The sequence below is a fragment of the Equus przewalskii genome, chromosome 1, assembly GCF_037783145.1.
Source record: "Equus przewalskii isolate Varuska chromosome 1, EquPr2, whole genome shotgun sequence".
NCBI classification, from domain to species: domain Eukaryota; kingdom Metazoa; phylum Chordata; class Mammalia; order Perissodactyla; family Equidae; genus Equus; species Equus przewalskii.
In genome coordinates, this window is record NC_091831.1 from 20,759,864 (window position 1) to 20,781,064 (window position 21,201).

The window sequence follows — 21,201 nt, forward strand, 5'->3', positions numbered from 1 at the left end:
GGAGGAGGGAACCTGGAATAACTGCTTAATGGAGACAGGGTTTCTTTTTGAGGTAATGCGAATGTTCTGGACCCAGATAGTGGTAATGGTTACACAGCATAGTGAAAGTTCTTAATACTACTGAATTTCAAATAGTTAAAATAGTTAAAAAATGTGGATTTTATCAAAATTTTTAAAAATATTATTTCCAAAAACATCATTATGCTGAGTGAAAGAAGCCAGGCAAGAAAAAGAGTACATACTGTGATACACTTTGTATAAAATTCTAGAAAATGCAAACTCATTTATAGTGATAGAGAGCAGATGAGTAGTTGCCTGAGAGGAAGAGAGCTAAGGGAAAGAGAGAAGGATAAATTATACAAGTCAGGAAGAAATTTTGGGAGGTGATAAAAATGTTTATTATCTTGATTTTTGATGGATGCTTTAATGTGCGCAGCTTAGTATACTTCAATTATACCTCTGTAAAATTGAAAAAAGAAAAAGAAAAGTTTGAAAAATTATCATTGGACCTTTAAATTCTTAGACAGTAAATTTCTATTTGAAATACACTGAGGAACTCACTGTTTAAAGGATCTTTACTGTAAACCCTTTTGAAGGTCAAATGCAAATAATCCTTTCCTGATTCACTGATTCTATTCAGTCTGGTTTTGACAGACAACGGTTTCTTTGAGCAAAAGATCATCTGTAACGATGTCTGCTAAGACTGTTCAAGAAGTGTGTCTGGTGGAGACGAAGCGAGTTTGATGTGGCCGTGGTTCAAATCGGGATTTCTTTTTGCTATTAATAGGAGCCTAAGACACTTTTCACCGTTGCTGAATCCTTGTTTTCTGAATTAGTTCAAAAATGGTCTGGTAGAACTTGGCAGACACTACTTTGCAAATCAAACTATCATATCTGTTATTATTTTAGCACATGCTGAGAGGATTACAAGTGTTTATATACTCTGTGAGCATCAAATTCAGGTCTTGCCTAACATGCATAACATGCAGAATAAGACAGTGAATCAAATGCCAGAGTCAGATTTGCTGGTGGAATGTAAATTGGGATATGGATTTCACAGCAAACCAAAAGGCAGACTCAAAGCTACAAGAAACTGAAAAAAAGAAACAGAAAAAAAAATGTTCTTAGTTGGATTGCTTACTTTCTCTCAAATTAAATTGGACTTACGTTCAAATTTATTTCAGCAATTTTTTCCATAGTATTTTCTTTTTAAGTGGTGGGTTTTCTGTAAATTATTTTGAGGGTGGATATTTACATAGACGTGATATGATCAAATGAATTTACATAACATTCTCCCATCCCCACCCCAGCCCACCAGTTCTTTCATAAATAATATTTTTTTTAGCTTTGCTGAGTCCTTGTAAATTTGTGACTTGATTTCCTCATCTGTAAAATGGGGGGGGGGGAGGGAAATAACAGCATTACCTCACAGGACTATTGTTGGATTAAATGATTAAATGCATTAAACACACATAAAGTGCTTAGAATAGTAGCTGGCACTTCAAGAAGCACTCAATAAGTGTTAGTTGTTATCCTTGTTGCCTTTATTATTTAATTACACTTAATAACAATTACTTCATTACTGTTGTTCCCTTTTACAGATGAGGACACTGAGGCTCAGGGTTCGTGGTGGCGAAGCGGAACCTAGACCAGAGACATGCCTGCTGCTGATTCTCCTCAGTACTCCACACCACCTTCCCCACCCTACATATTTTGTGCATGAAAATAAGAGGACCAATCTGGAAGAGGCAAAAATAGCTGTGTAACTTAAATCTGAAAAGCATGAACAAACGGGCAGTCAGAGACCAGCTCCAGGGCTCACCCAGTTTAGGCTTCAGGCAAGTCATCAGTCATTTTTAAAGTCAGCTTCATATAGTGATTTTGAAAAGGAAGATAAAAGGTTTTTGCAAAGAGTCAACATAGCTTCAAGAAGAAGCCTGAAAAATTGTGTGAGCTAGCAAAAATCACATTAGCATCCATTCACTGCCATTAGCGTTAAAAGGGATTTACATTCACTTTGTACGACATTAAAAAGCACTGCAGGCCGTGACAGAATGCCGGCTGTAGGGGTTAACAGGGAAGCGGTGGGTCCATCAATTAAGTTCCCATCAAGTCAGGACTAGAAAAATCCAGAGGCCACAGATAATTTCTACAGACTGGTACAGTGCAAACATATGTGCAAGTCTGTCTGCTTTAACCTATATACTCAATCCAATCCATTCTAAAGTGATATTTAGTTATTGTTCCAGTTCCACATACTTCATCAAAGGGACTTTTTAAGAATATGGTCAAATTAAAAGATAAAACCACTAGATGAAAGTTTGTTGGGAAACGGGATGTTCAGAGGGTCCCACGGTGTCACTCCCATAGACAACGCACTCACCACGAAGAGAAAAATGTCCCGTTATGAGGGAGACATCTGGCAGTGACCACCTTGACCAAGGGCTCAGACTTAGGGGAACACATCACCCACTGCATATCCTGGCCAAAATGCTCAACCTGAATCTGGCCATGCGGAAACCATAGACACATCCAAATCATTCTTCATTCTACAAGACAGCTAGCCTGGACTTTTCCACCATGAAGAACAGAAAAAGGCAGGTACACTCGCTAAATTAAAAGAGACATCAGGAACAAATGCGCCTGTGAACCTGAACCAGCAAGGGTTTTAAAAACAGCTAAATGAGACATTCTTCTGGAAATTAGAAAAAGTTAGAAATCTAGTATTTATTAGAAAAAATATTTAAAGTAAGACTAACTTCCTTAGATATGATAACAGAATTATGGTTATGCAACTTACTTTTGAATTGCTCAAATATATATATATATATATTTATTTATTTATTTATAGAGAAAGAGAGAGAGAGAAGAGAGCACACCTGAAAGAGCAAGGAAGAGCACAAATGCAGTTCCCCCGAAATCAAAGATTAATACGGTCAAAATTGTATCCTTGGTTGAAACAAATCTGAAGAAGAATGAGTGAGGGATGAGGCGGCAGAAGTGATCCCAGGCATTCCTGTTACTGGCTTGGGAATAAGAAGTGAAATGTGTTTGGTTTCCTATAAATAGAAATATTAGTTATCCTTTTACCTTAAAAGGTCCATCTTTATACCACAGCTTGAAGGGTGTCAAGAGGATGTTTCTGGGTATAAAAGGAGAATGAGTCTTGGGTTTTTCCTAGTAAGGATCTGAAAAAAAGTCACCTTGAGCCACGATGAGCAGAGGAGAAAATGCGATGCTCACTTCTGTTTCGCAGGGAGGAGCAGACCTTGAGAAGCTCTGAAGGGACCCAGTCTACTCTAAGGGCAGAAAAACCAAGACGGGAGGGAGGATAACATACCCAAGGATGGTTTTAAAAATCCCCTTGAGGGATCTGAGAAGACTAGAGCCAGTGGATAAATGGTTAGTTTATGAATGGCCTCCATTTCCAGGCAGACAAAAGGGTAGCCTAAGCAGAAAATACAGTAGAGGGAAAAATGAGGATTCCTATCCCAGCCTGACCACTACCTCACTACGTGACCTTGAACAATTCACTTGACTTCTCTGATGCTCACTGGCCTTACCTAGCGAAACAGGAGGACTGGGCTACAGCAGCTCTCAGATGCCTTCCAGGTCTAAAATCTAAGGCTCTGAGGGGCAGTCCGGTCTTCAAGACAGGGCAGTACCAATGTGTAAGGTCTATTCCTATCTTTGTTTTAAAATAGTTTTTTTAATCTTATTATAAAATGAATACAGGCTCACTGAAAATAAAAATAGAAAGTATAGAAAAAAAAGAAAAGACAAACGTCTATAATTGCACCACCCAGAGTTAGAACCACTGTTAACATCTTTATGTTTGTTCTTTAGATGTTTTTCCAGGCTTACAAGCCCCCCACACACCCAAACACATTTTTTTAAAAACATGAGATCCCTGTACACGTTATTTGTAACTTTTTTTTATTTAACAAAATCATGTGGTTTGTATTCCATATTAATAAATTTAAGATAATGGCATCATTCTAATGGCTGAGTGGTACACGCCATTATACATGCACATGATTTAAACTGAGAAACATCTAGATGGTTTCTAATGTTTTGCTCTTTTAGAAAATGCTGCAACAAATATCCTTCTGTTCATCCTTACTATGTATATAACAAAGTCTATAAGTCAATATTTAATCACACAACTCATCTCCCTTTTTATGCAGAAAGTTACAAAAATATCTTTTCAAGTATGAAATAAAGGCTTTCCAGCACTCCAGGCTTTCAGTGACTCTTCTAGCCCAGGAGGACGCAGGGCCCCCAGGAGACCCGGTCCTGAGGAGGCTCTGGAAACATGTGGTCTCTTCGATTCAAGGAAGCCACACGGAAACCTGAGGCCCAGCTTTTGGACAACCAAGATCTCTTCGCAAAGTGTTTTCAGGTCTCGAGCTCTCGACAGTCTCTGCAGCCCACGCAGAATGACAGTGCGTCACTGTTTACAGAGCCGGAGCCTGAGTCTCGGCAGCAGCCAGGCTCCCAGAAGATGTCTGTAGGTTCCGCGTTTACATATCTGCCTCTAAAACCAACATCACCAAATATACTGCCATCTGCCTGTGTTTAAAACAATCCAGTTTAGACATGTGAAAATGATTGGATCTGTCTCCTGAATTGAAAACAGTGCTGTTTTTTGCAAACTCAAGTATTCACTGTAACATTCCAAAATGAGTGCCTTTATTTTAAAAAACTTCTATTAGAAAGCAATATAAAATGTCCTCCTTTTTACTGACATTAGTGTCTACTTTTCTGACTTAAAATTATGGTGCTGATCCAAATATTCTTTGAAAATATTGGAAAAGAGAAAAAAATCCTCTTTTTGTGGTTACTGTTGTTTTCATGAGTGAATGATCTCCCAAACATGTACTCACGTCCATGGCTAAAATGTCACTCATGTGGGATATATTCTCCATCACATATGTACAGGAGGAGAGGGGAGGCATTCTACACTGATGATCACTCACCAATATTCCTGGAGATTCACGTAAATTTAATTCTTGGAAGGAACTGCCATCGATCATTTCCAATCCCTGGAGAGGCTGGATTAGGAAGGTTAATTGGCTTGTCCAGGTCACCAGCTCCCAATCCAGGGTTTTCTTTTCCTTTCTGACTCTCCTTGTCAGAAACCCAATAATTAATTTAGAGCAAAAATGCTCATTTTACACTTGACAATGCCAGGCAGGTCCTAAATCGTTCTATTCAATAATGAATTCAAAATAAACCAAAAGAAGTGACTTGGTGAAATCAATACGTCTTTAAAATATATATTACCTTGTCTAGTCCTTCAGTGTCATGACACTGGAGGTCAGGCTTAAGGGTGGGTCTAATAAGAGCCAAAAACATATTTGGGAGGGAGTCTATACACAACTTGCAGAAGTGAAGAGTATTTAAGATGTCCAGACAGTGTGAGTGGAGGTTTCCACGTTTGGGCCAGAGCGGGAAGTAGTAACTGAAAAGTGAAGGGTCATTACTGTGATCGAGAGAAAGCAGGTGCAGAGAAAGGACAGGAGCAAATGGCCCTGGTGCATCCTTAAAGCAAATACCCACATGAAAGAAGGGAAAAGTGGCGTGAAAACCATCTTCATGGGGTGACGACCACCCCCCAAACACACGCCTGACCCTCGGCCTTTTGTTTCTGAACACGTGGAAAGATTTATTCGGCAAACCTAGCTACAAGTTATTAACACGTCCTCATGCAAGTTGCTTAAACGGCTCCCTTTGTGCTCATAAAGCACATTCGCAGCAATGTGTACCATCTCCCTGACTGATCTGCTGTCAGCGAGTTGGAAAAGTTGCCTTGTAAACCATCAGGGACTTATTTATCTTATAAAATCCAGCAGGAATCTAGGAAAGAGGAGGATCAATTAACTTGGCTGTAACTTCTGCCGCTGTAAAGACTTTATCATATTAGATGGAAACCAAATATTGGGGGGAGGGGGAGTCCTTCCCTTCCACCTCCTCCTCAAACAGCTGGCAGTGATGACTTGTCCCCAAACTTGCTGTCTGTAAATGTCAAAGACTGAAACCCTAGTTGGGTGGAATTTAAACAGTGACCACCCATTGAGCCAGACAAAATATCAGCCCACTGCCGACACCTCCTTGGTGGTGCTGGAAATCAAATTCCCATTTCTGATTCAAAGTGCACCTTCTTAATTAAAGTCGGGATATCCCAGTCTTCTCACTGGTAGGAACAAGCAAAGTCAGGCTTCCAGGATAACACATATATCACAACGATCCTACCAGGCTCATTAACCAGAAGGGAATTGCCCTGGGCTCCTTTCTACAAACCACTAATTCCTGCCTTTGCCCTGATTCTGGAATATGGATCACTTTACTTTCTGCAAAACTGTTCAGTGTGCTACCCTAAACCCAGCTACCAGCCACTCACACCAGCTGTGGAGACACAGCAACTTTCCCTGTTAAACTAGATAAAATAATATCAGTTAGACCCTCGCAAACAAGGTAATTACTGTGGCAGGAAGTAAAAATCAGATTAAGTGGGATTTTGTGGCACAGGAGACCCCTTCAGGCATTTGTCTGGAAGGGGGACCAGGGTGGATGAAGGGAGGATGGAGCCCTGCCTCTGAATTTCTCTTTGGAGCTTTAACTCCACCATCTCAAGCTTCTTCCATTCTTGCTTTCCATGTTTAGTTCAGTCCATTTTAATTCTATCCCTTGATTAGACCCTTATTCCCAACATTTTGTGGATTCTTGTTTATCAAAGCTGTGAACTGAGCTGTATTGGTTTGTTTACTTGAGGACTAGCTGTTGTGTGCAGAGAAGAAATACTAGTTTAACTGGAGTCAAGAACCTACAGCCACAAGAAAAATAAATCAGATTGAGAGAGAGAAACTGGATAACGTGAGATCATTTCACTCTGAGTCAGTCCTGGGGGGTTTTCTCCCCACCGGTAACTATTAAGGACAGACAAGGAGATCTTAACAGATCAGAGTCCACATTCCAATGGACAGACTTGGGCTTATAAAATTATTAATTTGATAAGCTGCTAAGGACGTAGCAGAAGAATAAGTGGATAGAAGAATAAAATGGGTGATAAAATTTTTCTTCTCTTCTTTCCCCTACAGCACTGGCATTAGAACAGCTCTGTGCGCACCATATGTATAGTCATTTTCCATGACTAATGGGAATAATGCACTGCATTTCATAATACTGATCTCTTTGGCAATTTGAGAAAAACTCATAACTGGATGGCTACACTTACTATCTAAAAATACTTATCACAACAAACCCTCAAGCAAAATTTCTTTAAAAAAAAAAAAAAAGTACCCTTAAGAGGCTTTCTAGAGAAGCACAGAAACTTTTCAGAATGCTAAGGCAAGAACCACCCTCTCTCCTCCCCTGTTTTGGGTAAATGCTTAATCCTCTCAGATGTTTTCTCCTGTCGAATGCTTGTCTTACGTGCAGTTTAAGATGGTGTTTAAAATTTTCAACATTCCTTCTACAAGTGGATCCCTGTTTCCCCTAAAAATGGATTCAAACTGATGTTAGAAACTGGCACAGATGTTAGAAATTCCATCCTCTTTCCAGAAAAGGACCAAGTGTGAATGTGAGGTAATGTCCCTTTTTGGCAAGTTCTTATTTCCTCCCCGATTCTGGATGTAATTGTCTGCATGCCCATCAAAATGAGTGGACATCACACATAACTTGCCTGCAAATCACTCCCTGAGAGTTACGTGGAGGTGCTTCCAAATGCAGAACGTCTGTAAAATTATCTGCAATCAGAGTGACTTCTTCTAACACTGTCTGAACTGCGTCAGGGGAGCACTTTGTGCTGAAAACAGTCAGCCAGTGTCCTAATGCTATGCAGAAGACTATAAACTATAGAAATCAAAACTAGATTTTAATTTTCATAAGCCACAAGTACATGCAGGTGACACTAGCTATCAAATGCTAACCCAAAACTTTTTCTATTTTTATAATTGATTTTTATTCATTGCTTGTCAAAATAATCTGGAAAGGAAAAAATAAGTCATCTATACTCAACTTAAATATGCCCCTTCATGTCACGCACTAGCCAGGAATATTTTGCTGGAAATCAAATAATTTTAGGAAAATCACCTATGTGTTCACTTCATAGAAATTGTGTGTGTGCTTGTTTGGTTAATTTTCACCATGATTAGTGGCACACTTGGTAACTGACTCCAACATTTCACACAGAGTTGAGTGGTACTGTTTTCATTCCGAAGAGAACTTTAAAACTTACAACCTAAAATTTAAATTTCTGATGTTCAACAAGGTTCATAAATAACTTCTTATAAATCAAGAACTAGGTTTGATTTTAAAGCACAAAATTAAAACATAAAATACTTTTGGAAATAAAATATCGTGAATGTTTGAGGAGATAACTCTTTATAAAACATTCGCCAACACACACTGTTTCTTTACTTCTGATAGTATGGAAAATGTAGGTACTTTAAATCCTCAAATTATCCCAATTCCCTAAACTCATCCCAAATTTCTTCCTAAGGTGTTATTTATATTTCTCATTGCCCGTATGTCTTATATAATGATTTACATTTATTCAATAATACCTCCATATTGGCCAACTTAGAGAATGCATGTTTAAAACAAAGATCTTACAAGATATTAGTTATACGTGTCTAAACATGCCTGATAACCCTTATAGGTAAAGCCAATAATGGCCAGGGGTCAGGGGTTAACAAGAGCAGAAAAGTCATGGATAGTTCTTGACTGAAGCTAAGAATGCAATAATAAGAAAACTAAATATACCTGAGTAGAACAAAGGCACTTGACAGAAATTAACTTTCGATGCAATCTTCATAAGGACCGAGGCTGTCTTCCACAAAACAAACACCAAAATCAGTCTCATTATTCATCATCACACTTGATGTGTTTAGTTACTTAAATGCAGTAGATAGCAGTTCTCTTAAGACCCAATATAGCGTACATGAATAGGAATCGGTTTGCACTGTGATCATGACTATTATTTTAACCAAGTCCTTGACTTAACCCAAAATGAAAGCTGTTATTAAGAAATGAAAAAATTTTGTAATTCTTAAACGCTATGCAACACGAAGAAGATTGCTATCTTCATCATTTGAAAGAAATCAAAACGTCTCCTCTAATGAATTACTTAATAACATCACTAAAATAACTAAAGAAAATGCAGGTTCCCCAATAAAATACATTTAATATTCGATCCACTAGAGGAGAATTTCATCCACAGTTCTAGCTCACAAAATTCCCCAAATCAAGAGGCAGACAACTTATTTTGCGGCTGAGGGCAATCTCTTCGCTACATTTTCTCAAAGATGGCTGATGCAAACAGCACCTCAGAACTACACAAAAATGGTTGCTCAGATTAAATTATGCAAACGTAGTTTCAAAATAAGCTGCTCAAGTTTCAGCGCGTTAACGTTGGACCTGCAAAGCATTTGCCATGTTACTCCCGGTTCCAGCGGAATTTCAGTGGGTACTGAAAGGAGCGAAAACCCCAAATCATCCTTATAAAGAAAAACTTTGAAACGTAAGCGCACAAACATCAAATCCCACAGGGACATTCACCAGCCCTAGACCTGACCCCTGAACACAGATCTGTCACTAACGCAAAACAAGGCAAAGCCATCAGGCATTTCTTGAGATCTCATCCTGGACTGCAAGCAGAAAGGCCATCTTCGAAAAGCCTCAGTATTATCTATTAAAGTAAGATAGTCCAGAGACGGGATTTTCAAAATGGGGATGAATTTATAGGGTAAATTATTAAATAAGGTAACTGAAATACACTTTAACTGATCCATTTTCCACAAAATGGCATTTATTTTCAACCAGGCAACATTTCATAATCAGACACCCATCTAGAAAAATTTTTCTGTGGACATAAAATTCCTAGTTTTTTCCTAATTAAAAGTAAATGATAGGAAAATGCAGAGTGATTACAATACTAAAGCAATTCAGTAAACTTCATGTGCAGCCTAATCTGAAGCCACATGACACTGTTAAGGTAAGAAACACATTAGATGTCTCCCAATTAATAATTGGTCATTTAGGGTTTTTTAGTAAATAAACTTAGGTTTTAAACACTTTTTTCTCTGTTGACATATTTATATTAAGGACTAAAGAGAAATTGTCAAGTAATGATGTACTTAAACTGTCAATCATATTTAGTAAGTCAGCTGAAATAATTTGCAAAACAATAGGAACAGAATAACAATATAAAATATTTTCATTTTCAAATGTTGGAAACTTGTTAGTAGTTGAAAGTTATACAAAATGAAACTAAAGTGAAGAGTTGTCATAAATGGAGTTTTCCTTTTCTACCAGTCAAAAAATAAGGAACCATTTTGTTCTGAAATATGATACCAGCGTCCTTTGATATCAGACTTGAATTTTCACAACTCTGTTATTGTCAGTCTTAAAAGCAATATTTAAATGCCATTTACTTCCATTTACACCCCATCACTGGTGATTTCTCTTACTATACTTTCATAAGTTTATATAACTCAGAGCATCAATACAGCAGCGCTGGAAAACCTCCGCTCTGTTCCATACGATTCATTTTGCTGTGCTCGTGTGTATTTCTCTAGTTTCGTCAGTTTCGTCCCAAGTATTCATCATTCAGACTTTCTCCTACACTTCTTAAACTAGTTTTGAGGACTTTATGACAGGCTGAGGAAATCCTTAAGAAAATAAAGATCCTTCAAACAAGTCAACATTCTAGGCCTTCAACTGTCAAACAAAATCTCGAAAAGAATGAACAAAACATCACCATCTTACTTTTATGGCCCCCAAATGAGCCAGAAGAACTTCTCAGAGCCTTGTTGACCACCCCCAACCTACTCACGCGTTGGGAAGGCCGACTCTGAAAATTTGCGACCCAAGTCGCACAGTTCACCTGAATCACAAGATGGTAACATTAACGGTAAACGGTTGCGCAGCTAAGAACTCTTCGGAAGGGCCTTCTTGAAAAGTGAAAACGCTTCTTTCAAGACAAAGCAAAATGTGTTGTTTACAAACTTCAGGGGCCCCATGAAGGATGGTTTCTTCCTGGCGGCATTTGACTTACACCCCCTCACGCGCACACACACACTCGCGCGCTGTTCTCCATACATTCCATCGGCCTCTTGGGACCAGAAAGATGAAATAGACCCTCTGGTCCATTTCCCCCCATTTTGAGCTACTTTAGTTCAAAATATCCAGTAATATCCCTGAAGAGAAGAGAAAGGAGATAAGGAAAAAAGAAAATTATTTTCCCCACATAACTTGGCTTCCCTCACCCCAACCTCACAAACAGCCAGAAGGAGACCGACTTTGCCGAGAGAGAGGGCAAGAGAACTTCAAACGCCAAGAGGCCGAGCGAAGTTTAGCAGGGACAGGAGAGATGAAGCCACAGAAGGGGGCGCCCGGGGCGTGTCCCCCAAGCGCACCCCCGGTCCCCGCTCCCCTCTCCTTCCTCTTACTTTTGGATGATCTGGGGTAGGCCGGCTTGGGGCGGCGGCGGCGGCGGCGGCGGCGGCGGCTGCATCCCTCGCGGGCCGGGGGGCGCTGGAGGCGCCGGGGCACCGGGCACGCTGCGGGCATCTCTGTCCGGTTGCTCGAGGCCGCTGGTGTCCGCGTCCTGGCTCATGGCTGCGGCCAGCACCATATGAGGCGAGACCGGCCCCGGCTCGCGGCAGGAGAGCGCCAGCGAAGGGCGGCCCCGGCACCGGCGCTCACTGGCCGGGGTCCCCGTGCCCAGTCCCCTTGTCCTTCCCGGTGGCGCGGGGAGGAGACGCGAGGGGCGGGGAGGAGGCAGTCCCGGCGGCGCCGCCTCCTCCTCCTCCTCCCGCCGGTCCCACTCTCCCGGCCGGGCCCCGCGCGGGTGGGGGACAGGGGGCGTTTCCCGGCCGGCGGGAGCGGCTCTGCTGCCCGGGGCTGCTAGGCGCCGGTGAGGTCCGGAGAGCTCTGCCCGCTGACCGCGGGCGCGGCGAGCGGGGAGGGAGCGTGGCGTGTGGCACCGGCCACCGTGCGCCCTCAGGGTCCCAGGCCGGGCGCTCCGCTGGGCAGCTGAACCGCGTGAGACGGCGAGACGCACGCCAGCCCGCCGCCGGCTGCCCAGCTCTCGCCTCTCCGGGAGGGGGCGGCCCGGGGCTGTCCCCAGGGACGGCGCGCGCAGCCTCTCGCCCTCCTGCCAAGAGCGGCGGACGGAGCGCGCCCGGGGCGTCGGCGCGCATCGCCAGTGCGAAGCGCGCCGGGCTTGGCACCTTCCCGCGGCCGGAGCCCGGCCCCGCGAGAGAAAAGCCCCGACCCTCCCCCTGGTCGGTGGGCCTTGTAACCCCGGTCTTAGATGACCAGGCCCTAGGGCTCTCCAAATTGGCAGTTCCAGCTGTTGATTTCAGGGGTCCCCAGAGGCAGCCGGTGGGGCCGCCGTGGTTTCTCTTCCTTTTTTCCCGTCTTCTCTAAAAGACCCGCCACGATTTCACGAACGCAAAGACAAAACCAAGCATACGCTTTATTCTTGTTATTTATTGGCGAAATCTCAGTGGAAAGGTAAAGAATGACAAGGAGAGAGATCACCGACATCGCGTAGCCACCACCACCGCCTCTAAAGCTCTGTTCGTTGCCTGGGAGCCCGTGTGCGCCAGTTCACCTGCACACGTCGGTTCACGCCTGTGGATACGCGCATCCTGCGCTGGGAGCCACCTTGCAAGGTGCAGCTTAACGTCCTGGCTCGCGGCTGAAGGTGTCGGGACGCACCTGGTGCCGCAGAAACATTTATGCGCCGGGCAAAGTGGTTACCCTAGAGATCCTTACCGTCCTTCCGGCGTACGGACATCCTGCATCCTGTCACGGGCAGCCCCGGGAAGCCAGGAAAAGCGTCCCTTGGGTGCTTTGGAAACCAGAGAGCACGCCAGGGTGCCCCACGGCCTGGAAAGAAGTTTGCTGAGGGTCTCAAGCCCATCCGTGTCCTCCTCTCGCGGCCACGCGGAGGAATACTCTGGAGATGGGTTCTCTGAAACCTGGCAACTAATTGAAATTCCTGAAAGATGCTTTCTTCTCTCCCTAGACTGTGAGTTTCTGTCAACTTCCCCACCAGCGTCAGGAAGCTTAGGCGCCCTTGATTTCTGTCGTCCTACCTAGATCTTTCCCCTTCTTCCCTCTCTCCTACAGATAAAATGTCCTGTCCACTTTCTGTCTTCCTTCCTCTCTCTCTCTCTCTGCTCCTACAGATAAGATGATACATCAATTACTTGTATTCATAAAGATTATTAAAATTCACAAAATTGCATCTCACCAAAAAGAACAGGTAAAGAGGTAGTGATTGTTGTCCCCATTTCACAAATGAGTCATCATCAGCGTGATTTGTCCGACTGTACATGGTTAGTAAGAGGCCGTGCCAAAAAGAGGCTTCTCAGGCTCTCTGAGAGGTTGCTTCATCATCCTTAGTTTCTATCACTAAAGTCCTGAATACAGTTTCCATAAAACTCCTCGTCCCACCGGCCCCCACCTTCTTGGTTGAGAGAAATTACCTGAAGTTAACATTGCACCTCTCCCAGAAACTAATTTTTAAAATTTTCCATATGCTTGCATTAAAATGTCCCTCTGAGAATCGTCCGAAACCTTTGTGAAAAGGGCTTTGCAGTCAAAAAGAGATCTGTTCTTACCAGCGGAGGCTTATAAACTGACTCAACCTCTCCGAGTGTCAGTTATCAAATATGCAAGTTGGCAGTGATGAGACCCCAGCTTGCACAGTTGCTGTTAGGACTACACATAGTGTATCTTGCATATTTGGTGTGGGAGATATTCAATTCGGCAGTTATTATAAATGTGATTCCTAATATTCCAACGGTGTAGCCAAATAGAACAACGGATCTCAAACTACAGGAAGCTGAGTGCCTGGCAGTCACAATATTGATATAACTAAATCCATCCCCATAACCTTTCTACTGGCAGAAAAGAAAGACTATATTCTATGAATGCAGCTATCTACATCTCAAAAATATCGTGTTAGCATATGGGACAAAATAATAACAGTGGGTAAACCTAGGTATTCATTAAGCTTTCCTTGCATCCTTTCTGTAAGTTTGAAAATTTCAAAATAAAAAAAATTGAAGATATTAATAATTCACAAGGTGTTTTCCAGAAATCCCATTCCCATGATTATAGCTTAATATTTGCAATTTATGTGTTATGTACCACCTGAAATTCGAATGGAAGCAGATGCGAAGGGAGAGGGGAACGCTGCAGCGTAACCCTAAAGCTGGTTCCTGCCCTACCTCAAATCCCCACAGAATGGTGTCCAGGATTGTCTCCAACAAGCATTTCCATTTTGCCACTCAAACATTAAATGTATTAAGCAGGCCCAATGAAAACTATTTTTTAACTTATGTTTTCTCACTTCTTTCTGGGAAGAATGAGAAAGATCCGTCGCTGGGGTTGCAGCCATGTGAGAAACTAGCAGTCTTGCTTCTGCCTGCCCTGTGCGCTCACCACCCCCACCACAGCACGGTGTGCTTCACAGTTACTGCTGGGGGGTCTCCTGACTTGACAAGTGGGGAGTGTGACTTGTTCGTCGTGGAGGACTGATAACATCTGTCTTTGTTCCACTCTGCAGAAGCATCCTGTCCCTCCTGACCTACCAGCAGACTACGATCAGGCAGTGGGGCTTTTGCTGTCTGTGAACACACTGAACATTTAACAGGAGTCCGCTGCTAAGTGCTTTCATAGATTATTACTTCCTTCATACTCACAGGAACCTCAGAAGGTAGCTACTGTTATCCATGTTTTAGGACTGAGAAAACTGAGGCTCAGATGGCTATACCCATTTGCCCGCATCACCTGGCTTTTAAGGGGCAGAAGCAGTGAGGTAGACCTCTCTGCAGTGAGGTCCACCTGACCCCAAACCTCTCTCCACTGCCTCGGTGACAGACACACAGCTGAGGTTCCCACCTGTCTTCTTTTGCTGTGATCCTGCCTGCATTGTCCAGAGAATGTAAAATGTCACCTGCATTGTGACTCAACTCCGCCATTCATATCTATCCAGATCAGTAAATTAATAGGAGCGATCCAAATTGACACCTTACAAACAAGAAAATTCAAAGAAATTAAGCAGCCTGGTGGGAGGTAGTAGGAAGGAGTGGGAAATAGACCTCAGGTCTTATTACTACTGAGGTCATTCTCCAACTTGCCAGGGGCTCTGGCACTCTGGCTTGTTTTGTAATATTAATCAATGTTTGCTGGGGTCCAGGCACTAGTTCTAGGAGCTTTCTCATGCCTTATTTCATTTAATATCACCAGTTTGCAGGCAGAGAAGCTTCGTGAACCCGCTCAAGGTCACAGGATAATAAAAGTGGAGCCGAGGTCCAGACCTTGGTGTGACTCCCTGCCCTCTGTCCAAAAGGGAACTAGCCGGCTTCTCAGGGTGATTGTGAGCATGCGTCTCTGGAGATGAGATTGTTTCATATGTAGTGCTCTTCCACATTTGTTTACTATTACTGTTGTTTTTTAAATAACAGTCTACTTCAGTATATTGTAAAGTTTGATGATACCCAGAGCTGGTGAAACAGCAGGACACAGACATTCTCTTACACTGTGGGTGAAGGTGTCAGTTGCTGCAACCTCTTTGGAAGTGAGTTGGTGCTATTAAAATTGCAACAAAGGAAACTGACTCAGCCTTTACCCATATCCTATTGGTTTATTTGTAGCAACAACCAAAGCTCCATGTACAAGGGAGTTCGTTGTGGTGGTGTTCATAATAGCAAAAACTAGAAACAACCAAAGTGCCAAGCAGTGGGGGACTGGTTACATAAAGGATGGCCCCTAACTACGAGAGAATACGCTGTAGCCCTTAAAAAGGAGGAGGTAGATTTCTACGTCCTGGTAGGGAGAGATTCCAAGATGGAGAAAGGAGAAACATACACATTTTCTTCCAGGGAGAAAGTTTCAGTTCCTCAACAGCATTGCAGTATGATTAAATTTGTGTAAAATCAAAGAGCATAAAACAGTTCTGGAAAGTCATAAAAACAATTGATTACTAACAGTAGTTACCTTGGGAAATTGGGATGGAGCAGAAAACTTTTTCTTTTATGACCTTTTACATTTTTTGAATATTTGGAATAAAATTGTATCAATTATATGTATTGTTTGAAAATTTTTTACTATGAATATGTGTTTTTTATTAACTGACAACAAAACAATTGTTTGTTTCTTCTACTAGTAATTCTTAACAACTCTCAGCACATTAATAGGATGTTTGTTTTGAAAGCAAAACTTCATCTGCAGGAATGAAGGAGAAACACACTGGACAATGTATTGTCCAAGTAGCTTCTTGATATCCTAACAACTCCAACAGAGACAGTTGAGTAATTAACTCATTAAGTTGCCAACAGTCAAGTTGATACAGTTACAATCTACTAGTTTGACAGTTAAGGATAAATATTAAACAACTTATCAAAGTTAGTCATAACATATTAACTGTTATCTGAGTGTTGTTAATAACAGTTATCATTTCTTGAGTATTTCTATGCCAGCTTGTCTTGAGTACGTAATGTTTCTCATTTAATCCTCACAACCACTTTATTAGATGGTTGTTTTTATGCCCATTTTACAGATAAGAAAACTAAGGCTCAAAGAAGTTCAGCCACTTGGCCAGCTGCTAAGTGGAGGAGCTGCAGAGCTAACCCCAGTCTCTATTTTTCCTAGGGTTGAACTTCTAACTACTCTGTGTGGTGACATGGTGTTTCTTAGTGTAATGGGGCTTTTGAGACGACACGCCCCTCTACTAAATCTTAGCGGGTTTGACCCTCTCTGCTGTCTCCATTATCTCACCGTTTGGTTTCCCATCCCTCCACATGACCTGGCTTCTCTTTTCCATCCCCCTGAGGTAAACTTTATCTATATGCTGGCTCTAAGATATATAGCATAATCTTTTACTTAAACTCCATGAAATCCCTGCAGACATTTTTAAACAATCATAAAATAAAATCTTATGCTCGCTTCACAAAGGATTGCCTCTCTGAAAACCCAGGAGAGGCAACGGCTGAAGGATGCTGTTTAAAAATAATATGGTTACTCATGGAACTGGATGCACATTTGAATTTGAAGGAGACAGGGAACTTTAGCTGAGGAAAAGTGAGGACATGACCCGTGAGGCTCTGTTCTGCCTAACGACACACAGAAAATGCCCTCATTGGCTGCGGGGAAGGCTTATCCTCCACCTCACTGGTCGTGGATTTATCAGCGAGGCCCCTTTTCCTCTAATGAGCCACACAGGTATTGGATTATAATCAAAGTGGCAGTTGGCTGGGAGTCAGAAAATCTGGGTTCTGGACCACTAAGTGTATCCAATGTGCCTGAACAGAAAAGCAGTCATCCCAAATCAAGACTGACATCAGCATCTTTGCCTCCTCTAAAAGTATCGCTGCCCCAAGTCCAGGTGGCTTGAGCTCTGTCCTTCCACCATTTGTTCAGTACCTGACAACAAACCACCAACTGTGGATTGAGTTCAGAACCCCAGGGAGTTCAGAGGTACTCAGGGCTGCCTGGGCATGGCTTCCTGGAAAAGAAGAATTTTGAGCTGTGCTTTGAAAGATCCAGAGAATGGCTTTATCTCCTTTTCTATTCCCAAGAGAAAGCAAAGCCGTGGGGTACAATGAGGGGTGTTATAAAACAAGTTGCAGCTGAATTTTGGGGGAATGGGAATGGGAAGCGATGAAGGTATGAAATGAATGTGGGAGAAATGTTAGCTGGTGGCTAATTGCATGATTGAAGTTCCACAGGACTCTGCACCCGCTGTGGAGACCCACTTTTACCCTGAGGTGCTTAATCCCTGGGGAATGTCACTGTCATTCAGAGGCCCTTAGTGTGACTCTGGGCCCCAGCCAAGCAAAACAGCACTTCTCTGAGGCAGGGGATTCCTTTATACAGCCTGTCCCCCAGCCGCCTCCCCTGTCTTCTCTTATCACCCCGGCTGTCTTCTGTTAGGTCAGTTGGTCGTCAGGAAATAAACATCTCAGGCTCTTTGCCCACCAGCTCAGGGATCAGGTGACCATTATGGAAGGCAACACCGGAGGCCTCTGCATGCCAGCATGACGCCAGGAACAGTGAGAGCCTGTGATGTACTGACCTCACCGAGTGACATGCAGCTGGCCTGGAGCGGGCAGACTGGTGCCACTCCCTGATGTAGCACCTTTGGTCATCCCAGCACCACGCCCTGCAGGAGACCCTGCCTCACCCCCTCTCAGCATAGACTCTGGAGTCAGAATAGCTGGATTAGAAACCGAGACTCATGAACTGTTAGCTGCAGGACTTTAGGCAAGTTACTTTACCTCTCGGAGCCTCAGTGTTCCCATCTGAAAAATGGGAACAGTAGTGCCCACATCATAAGGCTATCGTGAAGATCAGAGGTAAAGCACTTCACAGGTTGGTAAAAGGTACAAACTTTGAGCTGTAAGGAGAACAGCTCTGGGGAGCTAAAGTAAAATGTGATGACTCTAGTGGGTAACACTGTATTGTATAATTGAAACTTTGCTAAGAGACTAGAACTTAAATGTTCTCACCAAAAAAAAAAGATAAATATGTGAGGTGATGGATGTGTTAATTAACCAGATGGAGGGAATCTTTTCACAATGTATACGTATATCAAATCACCAAGATGTAGGGGCTGGCCCCATGGCTGAGTGGTTAAGTTCGCGCCCTCCGCTGCAGGCAGCCCAATGTTTTGTTGGTTCGAATCCTGGGCGCGCATATGGCACTGCTCATCAAACCACGCTGAGGCGGCGTCCCACATGCCACAACTAGAAGGACCCACAACAAAGAATATACAACTATGTACTGGGGGGCTTTGGGGGAGAAAAAGGAAAAAAAAAATCACCAAGATGTATACTTTAAATATCTTACGATTTTATATGTCAATTACACCTCAATAAAGCTGAATTTTTTTTTAAATGCACACCACTTAGGCCAGTGTCATCTGGCACGTGACTGGGGCTCAGCAAGCCTCTGTTAGCTATTTTTAACATTAGGATTACTGGACTTCCCATTGGACACTCAATAATCATGATACACAGTCTTCTCTTGAAAGGGAGAGGGGAGCTCTGAGTCAGGATGTCCGTCACCTTCTGCATGTAAAAGCCCCAGGGTGAAAGGATATAGCTGTAAAAACCATCTGGAAGGGAAACAGGGTAAAGAGGGTATTGTCAGAAGAACGCACTGTGGATAAGAGACTCACAGACCTGGGTTCGGGTCCTGGTTTTGCCACTTGCCAGCCTGGTGACCTTGGGCCTGCCTCGTAAGCTCTCTGCTCTCAGTTGCCTCATCCATGAGATGGGATAACAAGTCTTTCCTTCCTGTGGTTGCGAGGCTGAGCACAAGCCTGGCCCAGAGTCACCTCTCGGGACAAGGGACTGTAATGATGACCCGCTCCATCACACTGCACCAGGCATCTCAGAAAACTCAAATCTGCTGAGAGCAGGACACCCAGGAGATGCAGGAGGTGGAAGGTAAAAGGTGCGGTTTGGTTTGGCGGAGCTGGGAGACCGCTGGGGGATTGCCCCTGCCTTGGAATGTTTCCCAGCAGAACTTGACTTCTGATGATTTAAAGAATGCTGGGGAAGGCCTCTGAGGATTGGGGAGGGGTAAGGTTTTTAACATATGTCTGCTTCACTCTCCTCCCCTCCCCAGGGAAGAGTAAATAAGCATGTCTAAAACATCTAAGGGAGGGTTAGAGGTTAATTGCCTCCCGGCAAAAGATCTGTTGAACTCCTAACCCCTCGCACCTGTGAAGGTGACCTTATTTGGAAATAGGGGTTTTGCAGATGTAATCAAGTTAAGATGTGGTCGTTAGGGTGGACCCTAATCCGATATGACTCGTGCCTTACAACAAGAGGGAAATGTAGACCTAGATTACACAGCCAGGACACCATGTGACGATGGAGGCAGAGATTGGCACGATGCAGCTGCAAATCTAGGAACGCCAAAGATTGGCCTGCCACCACCAGAAGCTGGGAAGAGTCAAGGAAGGATTCTATCCAGTCTCAGATGGCCCTGCTGACACCTGGATTTCTGACTTCCGGCCTCCAGAACTGTAAGAAAATAACTTGGTTGTTTTAAACCACCCAGTTTGTGGTACTTTGTTCCGGCAGCCTGAGGAGAGTAAGTAATCCAGGGAGGAATGGGCCTGCAGGAGGGGGAGGAGCTGGGGGGATTTTGTTCCTGGACCTCAGAGCCCAGAAAGACAAATGAAGGAACGCACAGCCAGTGGGGCTCTTCACCCTGCTTGAGCTCAATTCCAATCCCAGGGCCACGCAGGAAGGCAAGAGGTTTGGACCAAGTGAGAATAGGAGGCAGAGGAGGAGCCAGGAGGCAAAGATGAATGGTCCAAAAGGGAAGGACTTTCCCATCCAAAAACCTTCACAGCCTCCCCCTGGTCCAGCCTCCAGGCTCAGGCTTCTGTCACACTGAAGTCTCTGGCCCAGCTGATCTAATCCTTTCCCTGGGAAAACACCTTCTGCACTCACTCCCCCCTCACCCCCCACTCAGCTCCCGGTGCCTCCTCTTGTCTGCTGTCTGTGGAGTGCCCCTCCACACCTTCCACACCTGCCTGACTCTTCCAGCCGAGGAGTGCCTCCCTTCTTGGAGAGCATGTTGCGCTGCTGGTCTGCACATCCCACTTGGCAGCTAATCATATACTCCCTGGTAACTCATGTGTATTTTTTATTTGATAATGTGATCCCTTTTTACTCTTTTGTAATTTAATTTTTCATGCGTCACTCCTTGTTCTCCTGACTATAGCAAGAACAGCTGGGCTGCAGAGACTGGGTGTGCCTCTCCTAGTAGCCCTGTCTTCATCAAACGCCAAGATCTGCCCACAGTAGAATGTACATTTGTTCTTTTGATTCAGCACAAGATCGTTGGCTATGAAGATCTGGAAATCTGGAGCGGTTTTTAGTGCTGCCATTGGTTTGTTTGTAACGTTATTATTAAGGGCATGGGCTTTAGAATCAGACAGACCTGAGTTCGAATCCTGATTCTATCACTTATTAGCTGTGTGACCTTGGGAGGGTTACCTAACTACTGTGTGACTCAGTTCCCTCACCCGTAAAATTAGTTTCATAGGTTGTGGTGAGTCACAACACCATGTGTTTGGCACATAGTATGTCTTCAGAATTTATCTGTGGGATGAAGAATTAACATAAGTGCTTACCATCACGCCAGCTAAAGTTAGGTTCC

The 21,201-nt window shown here is 43.5% G+C and overlaps 1 protein-coding gene and 1 long non-coding RNA gene across 5 annotated transcripts in view; one reads left to right on the top strand and one right to left on the bottom strand.

The window, feature by feature from the left end:
* Positions 1-11,877, bottom strand: part of RBM20 (RNA binding motif protein 20) — a 189,295-nt gene extending 177,418 nt beyond the window's left edge. Inside the window, exon 1 of one of the 3 annotated variants that reach the window (XM_070633039.1) lies at positions 11,454-11,877. In XM_070633039.1, the coding sequence (XP_070489140.1) occupies positions 11,454-11,638 (185 nt within the window). In that variant the 5' untranslated portion in view covers positions 11,639-11,877. Of the gene's footprint in view, positions 1-10,888; positions 11,070-11,453 lie in introns of those variants that run through there. The other 2 variants (XM_070633049.1, XM_070633051.1) reach the window with 2 other exon arrangements.
* Positions 11,857-16,108, top strand: LOC139085507 (uncharacterized). 2 transcript variants are annotated; one of them, XR_011543844.1, is made up of 2 exons: positions 11,857-13,042; positions 14,386-16,108. It is a non-coding gene; the product is annotated as an uncharacterized lncRNA (long non-coding RNA). The 2 variants fall into 2 exon arrangements; XR_011543846.1 differs by having other exon boundaries at positions 14,588-16,108.
* The last annotated feature ends 5,093 nt before the right edge of the window (positions 16,109-21,201 follow it).